The 15,976-nt window shown below is 49.4% G+C and overlaps 1 protein-coding gene across 2 annotated transcripts in view; it reads right to left on the bottom strand.

Moving 5' to 3' along the window:
* The window catches only part of LOC121271150 (collagen alpha-1(XI) chain-like), a 318,218-nt gene that overhangs the window by 268,198 nt on the left and 34,044 nt on the right, over positions 1-15,976 (bottom strand). For both annotated transcript variants that reach the window (XM_041176909.1, XM_041176910.1), the window contains exon 2: positions 286-453. In XM_041176909.1, coding sequence (XP_041032843.1) covers positions 286-453 — 168 coding nt within the window. The remainder of the gene's footprint in view (positions 1-285; positions 454-15,976) is intronic.

The following is a 15,976-nucleotide window of genomic DNA, read 5'->3' on the forward strand; positions in this document are numbered from 1 at the left end:
GTCGCAAGTTTCCTCACTTTGTCTCATTGCTTCATCTAGTGGCTTGGCTGAAAATTTAGTCAATGCAGCCCAAGCAACTTGGACCAAGCAGCCACTGGCGTGAAGTGCCCCCGACATGGGCTTTCCCAATTTCACCTGCAGGGCAAGCCGATGAACTCACCAATTCACAGAAGACCATCGCGCACAGCCCCAAAACCAACACCCATCCCACAGTCTCCGGTGAAGGAGGACCCAAAGAGAAATGCCTGCATCAAATAAAGTTTACAATTCTCAACCTAAACGTACCGGGGAATAATTGTGTCGTTAAGGCACTAAAATGAGTCTTATTTTCTATACGGAGTGCAAGATCTGTGTCTTCAGAGCCTTTCCGATGTGTGCAAAATCCTGCAACAGTCACGACTCCTTCCATGGTGTCTTGGAGGTTCAGTATCTGTAGGATATCAACTGGATTCTCTGCAAGAGTCAAGGGCATACTTATTAGAATGAGCCATTCCAAATGCATTTCAAGCTACTCAGCTACATCTCAAAACGATCAGGTTAGTTACAAAGAAACTTTCCATTGCAAGTTCTAAGGGTAGGGAGAAAAAGACCCAGGCTCTCGAAAATTCACAGCCCTGACTCGCACATTCATTCACACACATGATCAGGTAATTTCTTTAAATGGGTTCACATCAACAGGATCTTGCTTTATTCCCAGCTCCACTGTTAGCTTAGGTTAGAAATTTGTTCAAGATGTTTTCGATAATTCTAAATCGCTTTCCCTCCACCCAGCCCCTACCAACTAGGTAGTGTCACCTTTACCAGTTGGACACAAGAATCTAGGCTGACACTTCCAGTGCAGTACTGGGGGAGTGCAGCACTGTCCGAAGCGCAGTCTTTTGGATGGGACTTTAAATCGAGGCCCCATCTGTCCTCTCAATCTGACAGAAAATAATCCCATGGCGCTACAAAAAAAAAGGGAGAATTATCCCCAGGTTTCTAGACAATATGCATCCTTCAAATCAGCACCACACAAAAACAAAATCTGTCCATTATCATATTGCTGTTTATGGGAGCTTGCTGTGCACAAATTGTCTCCCACATTTCCTGCAGCCCAACAGCAACTGCACATCAAAAAGCGCTTCATCGGACATTAAGAGGTCAGGGACACCTTGAGGTTATGAAAGGTGCGACAGAAATGCAAGGCTTCATTTTCCTTCAGGTTAATGTTGAGGTGGATTTATTTCTCAAAGATCAACCAATTACCACCATACAGCAGCTACAAACAGTATCCACCCCCTCACTCAGTCTCCCATAACCCATAGGTTTGGAAAAATCTAAGCTTGGCGTCATCTCACGAGTCCTGCTCTATTTGTCCCAGCTTCTCATCTACTTTAGCCTCACTGCTGCAATGCAGCCTTCGGTTTAGTTCAACAAGGTACACCTGCCCAGTGCCTGGTACTGAACATTATGGAGTAAAAAAAAACTTACCAAACCTCTACTACCAGTAAGGTCAAGGAAAAGGGTGTCAAGGATAGGATTACAGCACATGTGGTCCCTGCAGTTCAACATGGAAGCACAACAGCCAATTTGCGCACAGAAAGGTCCCACAAACAGCATCTAAAACAAGAGGGCCGGCTAGTCTGCTTTTGGCAATGGTGGTCGAGGACGGAGTGTTGGTCAGGACACCAGAGGGAGCTCCTCCTTGCTCCTCTTCCAGCTGTTTCCACAGGATCTTTTGCACAGCTGTGCACCGAGGCAGGGCCTCAGTTTACTGGACTGGACTGACGGTGCAGCACTACCTTGATACTTGCATTAAATGTCAGCAGAGATTATACGTTCAAGTCGAGACTGGGGCTCAGGACCCGCAGCCTCTCCACCCGGAGGCAGGAACACTGCCAACCAACGGCAGATGAAATTAAACAGAATGATGCAACGTTAAAATAAAGATTCATCCTTGCTTCTTGTGCTGTACCAGCCATCCCAGTGTTAATGGGAAAGTTCATTCATCTCACCAACACAGATGCATTTAAGGGAAAGCTAGGTAAGTACATGAAGGAGAAAGGAATAAAACGGTTAGGTTGAGAGGATGAGCTGAATTAGGGTGGGGGAAGGCTCATGTGAAGCATAAATACTGGCATGGACCAGCTGGGCCAAAGGGCTTGTTTCTGTGCTGTGCACTCCATGTAATATTTTCTTGTACAGTTTATACACCAAACACTGAGATACCTGAAACAAGAACCAAAAGCATGATGTTGAAAAACGCACAACAGAGGAATTGTTGTAGGATTTTGTATATGCCTGCATGCCACAGTAATGTAACGTAAAAGTGCTCAGCAGAGCGAGGGGTTAATGTGGGACTGGAGAACAGCAGCACCCAGAGTATGATGTATAGAGTCATACAGTAATAGACTGAGTCTAGAGGCAGCCCACCTGCATGGCAGCAGCACCATGCATGATATGAACTGGGATCTATACATTGTTAAAGACTAACAATAAACGGTTCATGTTTAAACATAAAAGATCTGATCATCGAGCCATCAAACGAAGCCATAACAAAACAGGATTTAAGAAAAAAGATTAGAGTGACTTCTAAAAGGCCACAGATTTTAGTAGAGTGAATAAGAGATGTGCATAGATGCTGCCTGATCTGCTGTGTATTTACAGCATTTCCTAGTATTATTTATTATAAAATTAGCCCACCTTTTAGAATTACTCTCCTATACATTCTTGATTAAAATTGCTTACCTCCGTCTTCCCTCCTCCTAACAGCTGTGGCCTTTTGAAAGGCGATCTTAAATTTTTCTTAATTCCTCTGTTGTACCTTTGGCTCTTGTTTCTGGTATCTCAAGTGTTTGGTACATAAACTGTACATGAAAAACATTACACGGCAGGTACAGGACAGAAACAGGCCAAATTTGGCCGAAGGGTCATTGATCTGAAGCATTAACTCTGACTCCCTCTCCGCCGACATTGCCAAGCCTGCTGAGTATTTCCGGTTTTTCTCAAGATTCCCAGCAACTGCTTATCGGGCTCATTTTACTGTTCATCTGCCACGATAATGCAAAGTAAATACATGGACTGCCGGTTCATGTTTTATTCTCTGCTACAAGTCCAACTGAAAACAATGCATCAGGATACTGTGTCTGCAAGATTCACTATTCCCAGCTTTCTAGAGCAGAGAGCAAGATGTTTTATATTGTTTTACTCAGGAAATAACTATTTGTTTTTACTGTTAGACAGACATTAATCACACCCTTTAACTCAACAAGTCCTCTTATTAAATCAGGACTTGGAATGACTCCGATTTGAGGCAGAATGACTCCTGCTCTAGGGCTGCTGAAACAAAATGAAAATAAATACATCTGGAAGGCAAGTCTGTTCAGGATGGATGAAGATTGACTTTGCAAGGTGGGTCTGCTACATTTTCCCTTTACAATGAGTTCGAGATTTCCCCCTTTACAATTGGTTCCTCTGTTGCAGGAGTTCGGACTCTCTGCCAGCAGAGATTTCAGCAGCTTTGCTCTCCGGCCAATCAAAGCTACATTTGACCTGAGAGCATGAGATTCGACATATTGACTGTTCTTCAAATTTCTTTTGTCATCTTGGAAGCATTCCTAAGCTGCTGTCTAAGCCCTGGACAAGATACAATGGGAAGCTTGTTTCCTAGCAGACTTGAAGCAATAGGATTCACAAGATCTCAAGCTGGAATGGTTATGGAGTGCAGACATTGGCTTTGAGTCACAGAGACGAAGAAGCAAACTAGCCAGGGATGGGCAGCAATGCCCGACTTGCCACTAACTTCCACATCCTCTGATTGAATTTAAAATAAAACTCCCCACTTCTAGAACAGGCTGCAGGAGATCAAAGTGGACATCATATTTAGAACAGGTTCAAGGTCATCTATGCCCCATCTATCCCCATCTATGCCCCATTTATGCCCCATCTAACAACTTGCCAACACGGTCAAGCATGACAAATCCATTGAGGTGGAGAGCAGCTTATGGAATGTTAACTCATTGTGGGTGAGCACCTTGGTTACAAGAACAAAGGGAAGAGAGAAAGACATGAAAAGAGGTTTGGCACCAATGAGTCACATTTAAGAACACTAAATGGCATTCTGACCAAGCTATGCTTCTAATGGAAAGATGGTTCAAAGAACAGTGCAGGAGGTCATGCCAGGAGCAGCACCAGGCATACCTAAAAATGAGGTGTCAGTCTGATGAAGCTATAACACAGGACTACTTGTGTGCCAAACAGCATAAGCAGCAAGTGATAGGCAGGGCTAAGTGATCCCACAACCAACAGATCAGATCTAAGCTCTGCAGTCCTGTCACATCCAGTCGTGAATGGTGGCGGACAATTAAACAACTCATTGGAGGTGGAGGCTCCACAAATATCCCCATCCTCAATGATGGAGGAGCCCAGCACAGCAGTGCAAGAGATAAAGCTGAAGCATTCGCAACAATCTTCAGCCAGAAGTGCCGAGTGGATGATCCACCTCACCCTCCTCCCGAGGTCCCCAGCATCACAGATTCCAGTCTTCAGCCAATTCAATTTATTCCACATATCATCAAGAAATGGCTGAAGGCACTGGATGCTGCAAAGGTATGGGCCCTGACAACATTCCCTCAATAGTACTGAAGACTTGTGCTCCAGAACTAGTTGCACCCCTAGCCAAGCTGTTCCAGTACAGACACAACACTGGCAGCTACCCGGATGTGTGGAAAATTACCCAGACATGTCCTGTCCACAAACAGCAGGGCAAATGCAACCAGGCCAATCACTGCCCCATCAGTCTACTCTCGATCATCAGTAAAGTAATGCAAGGCTCATCAACAGTGCTATCAAGCGGCACTGGCTTGGCAATAACCTGCTCATTAACACTCAGTTTGGGTTCTGCCAAGGCCACTCAGCCCCTGATCTCATTACAGCCTTGGTCTAACATAGATAAAAGAACTGAACTCCAGATGTGAGATGAGAGTGACTGCCCTTGATATCAAAGCAGTATTTGACCGAGTGTGACATCAAGGAGCCCCAGCAAAACTGGAATCCATGGGAATCGGGGGAAAACTCTCTGCTGGTTGCAGTCACACCTAGTACAAAGGAAGATGGTTGTGGTTGTTGGAGGTTAATCATCTCAGCTCCAGGACATCACTGCAGGAGTTCTTCAGGGTAGTGTCCTCGGTCCAACCATCTTCAGCTGCTTCATCAATGATCTTTCGTCCATCATAAGGTCAGAGGTGGGGATGTTCGCTGATGATTGCACAATGTTCAGCATCATTCGCAACTCCTCAGATACTGAAACAGTCCATGTCCAAATGCAGCAAGAGCTGGACAATATCCAGGCTTCGGCTGACAAGTGGCAAGTAACATTCGTGACACACCAAGTGCCAGGCAATGACCATCTTCAACAAGAGAGAATCCCAACCATCACCCCTTGACATTTAATGGCATTACCATCACAGAATCCCCCACAATCAACATCCTGGAGGTTACCATTGACCAGAAACTGAACTGGACTAGCCATATAAACATTGTGGCTACAAGAACAGGTCAGAGACTAGGAATCCTGCAGCAAGTAACTCACCTCCTGACTCCCCAAAGCCTGTCCGCCAACTACAAGGCACAAGTCAGGAGTGATGGAATACTCCCCACTTGTCTGAATGAGTGCAGTTCCAACACTCAAGAAAAGCAACACCCTCCTGGGCAAAGCAGCCCCACTTGATTGACAACCCATCAGCCACCTTCAATATTCACTCCCTCCATCATCAATGCACAGTAGCAGCAGTGTGTATCATCTACAAGATGCACTGCAGCAACTCACCAAGGCTTCTTTGACAGCACCTTCCAAGACCACGACCACTACCATCTGGAAGGACAAGGGCAGCAGACACATGGGAACACCACCACCTGGAGGTTCCCCTCCAAGCCACTCACCATCCTGACTTGGAAATATATCGGCCGTTCCTTCACTGTCACTGGGTCAAAATCCTGGAACTCCCTCCCTAACAGCACTGTGGGTGTACCTACACCACATGGACTGCAGCGGTTCAAGAAGGCAGCTCACCACCACCTTCTCAAGGGCAATTAGGGATAGGTAATAAAAATGCTGCCCTAGCCAGTGACATCCACATCCTGTGAAAGAATAAAAAACTTTGAATTAGACCTTGGAAATCAGGATTTGATCCCTGTTGCTATGGTGCAATTCATCATTATCTCCAATGTGCTAGTTCAGCTTTTCGACAGCTGTAGACAGGGTATTTGAGGTCCAGGATCTCAAACCTGAGACTAAGGTCATGATTTCTGGGGTAGCAGTGATACCACACTCCAATATGACTGAGACTTGGACAACCTACAGACAGCACCTAAAGCACCGGAGAAGTACAATCAACTGCGTCTTCACCAGATCCTCCAAATCCAGTGGCAAGAAAGGCAGTCCAACAGTAGCATCACTCCAAAGCTAACACGCCCAGCATGGAGGCACTAATCACTCAGAGCCAGCTCCGCTGGGCTGGACGTCACTCATATGCCCAACATCGGACTCCCGAAGCAACTGCTCTACTCTGACCTCAGTCCAGCAGCAGCCTCCAAGGGGGAAAGAGTGGAAACGCGTTAGGAATGTCCTCAAAAGCATCCGTGAAGCGGTCAAATGCCTCCACTGACAAATGGGAGCCTCTGGCTTGTGGCCAACTGAAGTGGAGAAGGTTCATTCAGGAAGTTGCCAAACACAGGGACTTAAATCGGGAACATACAGAGGCGAAGTCGAGGCATTGGTGGGAGTGCACAAGCCTCCATATTGTCCCGTCTAATGCTTATTCCGCAATCAAAATCACTAAAGCAGATTATCCAACTGTTTATCACACTGCCGTTTCTGCGATCTTGCTATGTACAAACTGGCACCAAATTTCCTACATTACATTACAAGTGACTATATTTCAGAAACTACTGAATGGCTGTAAAGTGCTTCATGATGAGAAGTTGCAAAAGGCACTACAAATCCTGCCGTCAAATAATTATCTTTACGTTCCCCCTAAACTGCCTTTGATCGCCGGTGAACAACTAAGGGGCAGTATATAACAACCCACCTAAACCTTAACAGCCAATATCATACATACTGACAGCTGCAAGTCAATGAAAAAAAAATGTTGCTTTTGCAGTTTTAAACGAACCAAATCGAGAGGCAGAATTTTAAACTCAATTTGGTTAATCTTTAATAAATAAAGCAGCAATTTCTGGTGCGCACAGGGTGGTAAAATGCTCATCTGGATTGGAGGCCTTGTCGACCTGTGTGCAGTTAAAATACCGTCCTGGTCACTCCCAGCACTAACACGGCAGTGGGAGGCCACAGATCAAAGAGGGGGAGATTGCCATGGAGAATGCATGTGGGGTAGGAGGAGATAACTGCGTATCTGTCAATGCAGAATTAATTGGCTCGTTAGTCCCACTGATGTCTACTGTAAATCTTGATCACTGGAATTTGCTCTGTTGTTGTTCCAATTAATGTTTTAAGGGGTGTAATTAACCTTTGAAGCAAACAGAAAGAAAGGAAGCTTCAGAACAAAGAATGGAAATCTACCTTCCTTTGAAGGGAGGCTATGGCAATGGGAGCTGTAAATTGAGTAGAGTCACCGTCAGTGATGCCTCAAGATGGGGTGGGAGGAAGCAGAGCAGGGGAAAATGTCTAGGCAGGGAATTTGCTCAGATTGGAGTGAGCTTGCGAATCGCACAGTCTGACTGGGACTGCCTCTTTGATGAGGCCTACCCAACAGGGCTCACTAACAATGGCTTGTTGGCCACGGTCACATAAAAACACCTTCCTTCATCCAGCTCCACATCAGATGATAGGAAGAGAGAGTTAACCATTGGCAATAGCATGATGCAATCGAAAGGTTTGCAGAAAAAAATTCGTGAGAGTGGTTCCAAGGACGAGGAGCTTCAGTTATGACTGTGGATTGGAGAAGTTGGGACTATTTTTCTTGGAGAAGAGAAGGTTGGGAGGGGATTTGATAGAGGTGTTCAAAATCACGAGGGGTCTGGATAGGCCAGGAGTAAGGAACTTGGTGAAACTGAAATCACTAGGTAAATGGTACTGAGCAACTTGATGGAGTTGTGGACTGGAAAGTCTCCAGTTCCTGACGGATTACATCCGAGGGTCTGAAAAGAGGTGGCTAATGAGCTAGTCAATGCACTGGTGTTAATTTTCCAAAATTTGTTAGAGTCTGGAAAGGCTCCGTCAGATTGGAAAGTAGCAAATATAACCCCTCTATTCAAGAGGGGCGGGAGGCTGAAAACAGGAAACTGTAGACCAGTTAGCTTGACACCTGTCATGTGGAAGTTATTAGAATCGATCATTAAGGAGGCTGGGCACCCAGAAGAGCTCAAAGCAATAGGGAGTAGTCAGCATGGCTCTGTGAAAGCAAAATCATGTTTAACCAATTTTTTGAAGGAATAACGTGCGCAGTAGATAAAGGGGAACCTGTAGATGTACTGTACTTGGATTTCCAGAAGGCATTTGATAAGATGCCACATCAAAGATTATTACAGAAAGTAAAAGCGCATGGTGCAGGAGGTAACATAGTATCATGTGTAGAAGATTGGCTGGCTGGCAGAACGCAGAGTATGCATAAATGGGTCTCTTTCTGATTGGCAGGATGTGATGAGCGGAGACCCACAGGGTTCTGTACTGGGGCCTCAGCTTTTTACGATTTACATCAATGACTTAGACGACAGGAGTGGAGACATGGTGGTTAAATTTCCAGATGACACAAAGATAGGTAGGAAAGTGCGTTGTGAAGAGGACATGAGGAGGCTGCAGATGGATATTGATAGGCTGAGTGAGTGGGCAAAGGTCTGGCAAATGGAGTTTAATGTGGGAAAAAGTGAAGTTGTTCACTTTGGCAGCAACAACAAAAAAGCGGAGTATTACTTAAATGGAGAACGGCTGCATAAGTCTGAGGTGCAGAGGGATCTAGGTGTTCTAGTACGAGTCACAACAAGTTAGTATGCAGGCACAGCAAGTAATTAAGAAGACTAATGGAATGCTACCCTTTATTACAAGAGGGATTGAACATAAAGGTAAGGATGTTATGCTTCAGTTATACAGGGCATTGGTGAGACCGCACCTCGAATACTATGTGAAGTTTTGGTCTCCTTATTTAAGGAGGGATGTAAATGCGTTGGAGGCGGTTCAGGGGAGGTTTACCAGATTGATACCTGGAATGAGTGGGTTGTCTTTTGAGGAAAGGTTGGACAGACTGGGCTTGTTTCCACTGGAGTTCAGATGAGCGAGGGGTGATTTGATTGAAGTATACGAGATCCTGAACAGTCTTGACAAGGTGGGCGTCGAGAGAATGTTTCCTCTTGTGGGTGAGTCCAGAACTAGGGGGCACTGGTTTAAAATTAGAGTTCGCCCTTTTAGGACAGAGATGAGGAGAATTTTTTTCTTTCCAAGGGTTGTGTGACTTTGGAACTCTCTGCCTCAGAAGGTGATGGAGGCAGGGTCATTGAATATTTTTAAGGCAGAGGTAGATTGATTCCCTTGCCTAGCAAGAACCTAAAGTTATTGGGGTTGGATGGGAACATGGAAATCGAAATACAAGAAAATCTTATTGAATGGTGCAGCAGGCTCAAGGGGCTGAATGGTCTACTCCTGCTCCTATTTCTCATGTTCGAAGTAAATAGGGAGAAACTATTCTCACTCGTGAAAGGACCGGGAATGAAAGGGCACAGTAATTGGGGAAAGAAGCAAAAGTGACATGAGGAAAATCTTTTTCACGCAGCGAGGGGTTAGGGTCTGGAATGCACGGCCTGAGAGTGTGGTGGAGGTAGGTTCAAGTGAAGCATTCAAAAGGGAATTAGACCATTATCTGAAAAGGAAGAACGTTCCGGGTTACGGGCAGAAGGCGGGAGTGAACACCAAGGCTCTTCACATGAGCATTAAATGAACTGCTCATTTGGACAGCCTGTGTATTGGTGAGGGGCCAAATGGCCTCCTTCTGCACTGTAATAATTCTGTGATTTTGTAAAAAAGATGCGCCTGATTAAAAAAAATTACACCCTGCTTCACACAGGTACATAACCCGGTGTACATTATAAATGGGACTGTTACAATAATACTTTACACTCCTGTGAAGCACCTTAGGGTGTTTTACCGCAATAAATGCGCTAGATAAACGCAAGTTGCTTTTGGCATTTACCTCATTGGGCGTAAAGCACTTTGGGACAAGCGAAAGGCGCCATAAAAATGCAGGATCGTTCTTTAAGATAGAAATGTATGAGACTCGGAAAAGGCTGTTTCAATCCACCTGGGCAATGCCAGGAATCAAGCACACTTCACCAACCCCGCCTCACCATCACCTTGATTCCAGTGTCAGACTTGATCAATAATACCCCAGCGGCCATAGGAACACTACCTTGCCCAAACGGTGCTGTAGTTTGATGACTAACATGCGTTAACTAATAAGTTGTCAGACACGACATTCCAATTCCCAGTTAACTGATCATCTCGGACTCATCGATTCTAACAGGCCTGTTGGGCATAGTGCAATCAGCCAGACTTCAGTCCATTAAAAAGGGAAACGATCGGAATTATTGCCCTGTTGAGGACAGTGACAGCATCATAACCAAGTTATTGAGCTGATGAAATAACATAGGAAGGTCAAAAGTGCATCTAACCCTCAGCAAGCAGTGCAAGCTTTCCAAAGGCTGGGAGTAATTTATTAAATGTGGCGGTGTGTGTGTGTCATTCACCTTCTATTTATTTTTCTAAAACCTGACAGACTCCATAATCGTTAGCTCCATCCTTTCAGGCTGACTTGTGGCCAAGTGACCCCCAGTGACAGACAGGCAAAGTCAAGGCAAAAACAGAGAGAGAGAGAGAGAGAGAGAGAGGGACTGACTGCAGCTTTGACCCTGGGAGGTTAACCAAACCCAAGACACTGGTCCATGACAGGGAACCTGACAAACCCTGCTTCTTCAGACCCGGTGTCTCGTGAAAAAGGATTTTAAAAAGGACGAACCTTTCAAAAAAAAAAAGGGGTGGTGGTGCTGACTGAAAGTGACATGTAGAATACACCTCTCCACTAAAGCTGGGAGATGGAGCAGATCATCCTGCCAACTTCCACAGGAAAAACGTTAAATTAAAAAATCACACCGTGGAAATACACGGGCTGGAATTTTATGCCGGGGGGGATTTCCTGCTCTCGCCGAAGCCAATGGGCTTTTGAACGGCTCACCGGGGGTTTACAGCCCCATCCCTGCCACCACAGGGCAGTAAAATTCGGCCCACGGACTCTCACTGGTGCCACGTTTAGTGGGAATTGAGCTGCCTGTTGCAGTGTGGTCAAACTCCGCATCCTCAGGTATGGAGGAGGTCAAATATTGGGTTTATTCCCACCTCCATACTTTTGAAATGGTGGACTTACTGTGTAAGTCTTACAATATCCTCGCCCCTGTCCTATCCTAACCTGTCCTGCTGGTAGCGACTCCGACCAGGGGACCTGCTCCCCTGGTACATCACACTTGCCGGTCCCCACCCGTCCAGTGACGCTCGTCTGTCACCACCCTGGGACGTCCCTCATCCAACTGCACCCAGGTCCCACCCCTCTTCCCACTGCCCTCTAGAGGAGATCTCCGAGGCTGTTCAGCTCTGATCAAATGACCTAAATACTGACATTTTCCTACCTGGATGTCACTTTTCAAGAGTTCCTTTTGCTCTTGCCCCGTCAAACACCTCTTCATTGGTCTAATGGTCTGTATGTGGAATTTTAAGCTTACCTCTTAGCATCTGTTGTAGGGTGTTGTATGCCATTCAGTAAGTCTGAATGAAGTCTTTGTAGTCTTAAGTAGTTTAACTATATGTATTTATTAACTACAAGAACTAGGTACATATATACAGTAAACAGATCAGGCTTGGAGATGTCTCCATGCTTGCCTGTACACACGTCTCTGACCAACACTAGCTTACCCCTAGATGCAGTCATTTGTTCTCTTACATCACTATGTGGGGCACTGAACTCAGACTCACATTAACCCCATATGTGCTAGACCCTTATACTACTGCAACCACGTTTCAAAGGACTTTATTTTCTTCCGCAGATTATTTATTGCCCAGGTTTCTGAGGCAGACAAGAAAGTGGATAGAATGTAGCATCTTACAATTCAAAGCAGCTTCTTTGTAGTATATAGCCACCAGTATTTGCAGCAAATGTTAAGGAAGTATATATTCAAAGGTTTACAACATATCAGGCAATGGAAGTGCCTCAAGGTGCTTCACCCAGTCAATCACATCAGAAGACACTGCCTCAAGTGAAGAAAGATACCCTCAGATTTAGGGCCTTCCTGGAGTGGCACTAGGTAAATTGTTCCTCCAGAGAGCCAGCACAAACCCGATGGGCTGAATGGCTGCCTGGACGCCGTAACAATTCTGTGATTCATGACCTCAGAATATCCCAGAGCACTTCACTGTCAATGAGGCATTTTACTTTCAAGTGTAGCCACTGTTATAAATGTAGAAAAGGGCAACAGCCAATTTATTTATTTTTATATTCATTCATGGGATGTGGGCTTCGCTGGCTGGGTCGGCATTTATTACCTATCCCTAATTGCCCTTGAGAAGGTGGTGGGTGAGCTGCCTTCTTGAACCGCTGCAGTCCATGTGGTGTAGGTACACCCAAAGTGCTGTTAGGGAGGGAGTTCCAGATTTTGGCCCAGCAACAGTGAAGGAACGGCCGATATATTTCCAAGTCGGGATGGTGAGTGGCTTGGAATTGAACTTCCAGGTGGTGGTGTTAGCCACCAAGGTGCACAGCAAGCTCCCACAAAAAGCAATGAGATAATCACTAAATATTCTACAAGGGGTATATAAGTACAAGACTTTCCTTTTCAGTGAGGGAAAGAGTGAAAGAGAGAGAGCGCGTGCGCGACAGAGAGAGAGAGAGCACACGACACAGAGAGAGAGAGAGCGCGACAGAGATAGAGAGAGAGAGAGAGAGAGAGAGAGCGGGCGACAGAGAGAGAGAGCGAGAGAGCGGGCGAGAGAGAGAGCGAGAGAGAGAGCGAGAGAGAGAGCGAGAGGGAGAGCGAGAGGGAGAGCGAGAGGGAGAGCGAGAGGGAGAGCGAGAGGGAGAGCGAGAGGGAGAGCGAGAGGGAGAGCGAGAGGGAGAGCGAGAGGGAGAGCGAGAGGGAGAGCGAGAGGGAGAGCGAGAGGGAGAGCGAGAGGGAGAGCGAGAGGGAGAGCGAGAGGGAGAGCGAGAGGGAGAGCGAGAGGGAGAGCGAGAGGGAGAGCGAGAGAGAGCGGGAGAGAGAGGGAGAGAGCGAGAGAGAGAGAGCGAGAGAGGGAGAGAGCGAGAGAGAGAGAGCGAGAGAGGGAGAGAGCGAGAGAGAGAGAGCGAGAGAGGGAGAGAGCGAGAGAGAGAGAGCGAGAGAGGGAGAGAGCGAGAGAGAGAGAGCGAGAGAGAGAGAGAGCGGGCGACAGAGAGCGAGAGAGAGAGAGAGCGGGCGACAGAGAGCGAGAGAGAGAGAGAGCGGGCGACAGAGAGCGAGAGAGAGAGAGAGCGGGCGACAGAGAGCGAGAGAGAGAGAGAGCGGGCGACAGAGAGCGAGAGAGAGAGAGAGCGGGCGACAGAGAGCGAGAGAGAGAGAGAGCGGGCGACAGAGAGCGAGAGAGAGAGAGAGAGCGGGCGACAGAGAGCGAGAGAGAGAGAGAGCGGGCGACAGAGAGCGAGAGAGAGAGAGAGCGGGCGACAGAGAGCGAGAGAGAGAGAGAGAGCGGGCGACAGAGAGCGAGAGAGAGAGAGAGAGCGGGCGACAGAGAGCGAGAGAGAGAGAGAGAGCGGGCGACAGAGAGCGAGAGAGAGAGAGAGCGGGCGACAGAGAGCGAGAGAGAGAGAGAGCGGGCGACAGAGAGCGAGAGAGAGAGAGAGCGGGCGACAGAGAGCGAGAGAGAGAGAGAGAGCGGGCGACAGAGAGCGAGAGAGAGAGAGAGCGGGCGACAGAGAGCGAGAGAGAGAGAGAGCGGGCGACAGAGAGCGAGAGAGAGAGAGAGCGGGCGACAGAGAGCGAGAGAGAGAGAGAGCGAGAGCGGGCGACAGAGAGCGAGAGAGAGAGAGAGCGAGAGCGGGCGACAGAGAGCGAGAGAGAGAGAGAGCGAGAGCGGGCGACAGAGAGCGAGAGAGAGAGAGAGCGAGAGCGGGCGACAGAGAGCGAGAGAGAGAGAGAGCGAGAGCGGGCGACAGAGAGCGGGAGAGAGAGAGAGCGAGAGCGGGAGAGAGAGAGAGCGAGAGCGGGAGAGAGAGAGAGCGAGAGCGGGAGAGAGAGAGAGCGAGAGCGGGAGAGAGAGAGAGCGAGAGCGGGCGACAGAGAGAGCGAGAGCGGGCGACAGAGAGAGCGAGAGCGGGCGACAGAGAGAGCGAGAGCGGGCGACAGAGAGAGCGAGAGCGGGCGACAGAGAGAGCGAGAGCGGGCGACAGAGAGAGCGAGAGCGGGCGACAGAGAGAGCGAGAGCGGGCGACAGAGAGAGCGAGAGCGGGCGACAGAGAGAGCGAGAGCGGGCGACAGAGAGAGCGAGAGCGGGCGACAGAGAGAGCGAGAGCGGGCGACAGAGAGAGCGAGAGCGGGCGACAGAGAGAGCGAGAGCGGGCGACAGAGAGAGCGAGAGCGGGCGACAGAGAGAGCGAGAGCGGGCGACAGAGAGAGCGAGAGCGGGCGACAGAGAGAGCGAGAGCGGGCGACAGAGAGAGCGAGAGCGGGCGACAGAGAGAGCGAGAGCGGGCGACAGAGAGAGCGAGAGCGGGCGACAGAGAGAGCGAGAGCGGGCGACAGAGAGAGCGAGAGCGGGCGACAGAGAGAGCGAGAGCGGGCGACAGAGAGAGCGAGAGCGGGCGACAGAGAGAGCGAGAGCGGGCGACAGAGAGAGCGAGAGCGGGCGACAGAGAGAGCGAGAGCGGGCGACAGAGAGAGCGAGAGCGGGCGACAGAGAGAGCGAGAGCGGGCGACAGAGAGAGCGAGAGCGGGCGACAGAGAGAGCGAGAGCGGGCGACAGAGAGAGCGAGAGCGGGCGACAGAGAGAGCGAGAGCGGGCGACAGAGAGAGCGAGAGCGGGCGACAGAGAGAGCGAGAGCGGGCGACAGAGAGAGCGAGAGCGGGCGACAGAGAGAGCGAGAGCGGGCGACAGAGAGAGCGAGAGCGGGCGACAGAGAGAGCGAGAGCGGGCGACAGAGAGAGCGAGAGCGGGCGACAGAGAGAGCGAGAGCGGGCGACAGAGAGAGCGAGAGCGGGCGACAGAGAGAGCGAGAGCGGGCGACAGAGAGAGCGAGAGCGGGCGACAGAGAGAGCGAGAGCGGGCGACAGAGAGAGCGAGAGCGGGCGACAGAGAGAGCGAGAGCGGGCGACAGAGAGAGCGAGAGCGGGCGACAGAGAGAGCGAGAGCGGGCGACAGAGAGAGCGAGAGCGGGCGACAGAGAGAGCGAGAGCGGGCGACAGAGAGAGCGAGAGCGGGCGACAGAGAGAGCGAGAGCGGGCGACAGAGAGAGCGAGAGCGGGCGACAGAGAGAGCGAGAGCGGGCGACAGAGAGAGCGAGAGCGGGCGACAGAGAGAGCGAGAGCGGGCGACAGAGAGAGCGAGAGCGGGCGACAGAGAGAGCGAGAGCGGGCGACAGAGAGAGCGAGAGCGGGCGACAGAGAGAGCGAGAGCGGGCGACAGAGAGAGCGAGAGCGGGCGACAGAGAGAGCGAGAGCGGGCGACAGAGAGCGAGAGCGGGCGACAGAGAGCGAGAGCGGGCGACAGAGAGCGAGAGCGGGCGACAGAGAGCGAGAGCGGGCGACAGAGAGCGAGCGCGGGCGACAGAGAGCGAGCGCGGGCGACAGAGAGCGAGCGAGGGCGACAGAGAGCGAGCGAGGGCGACAGAGAGCGAGCGAGGGCGACAGAGAGCGAGCGAGGGCGACAGAGAGCGAGCGAGGGCGACAGAGAGAGAGCGAGGGCGACAGAGAGCGAGCG

This window comes from Carcharodon carcharias, chromosome 30 (assembly GCF_017639515.1).
Source record: "Carcharodon carcharias isolate sCarCar2 chromosome 30, sCarCar2.pri, whole genome shotgun sequence".
Classification (NCBI taxonomy): domain Eukaryota; kingdom Metazoa; phylum Chordata; class Chondrichthyes; order Lamniformes; family Lamnidae; genus Carcharodon; species Carcharodon carcharias.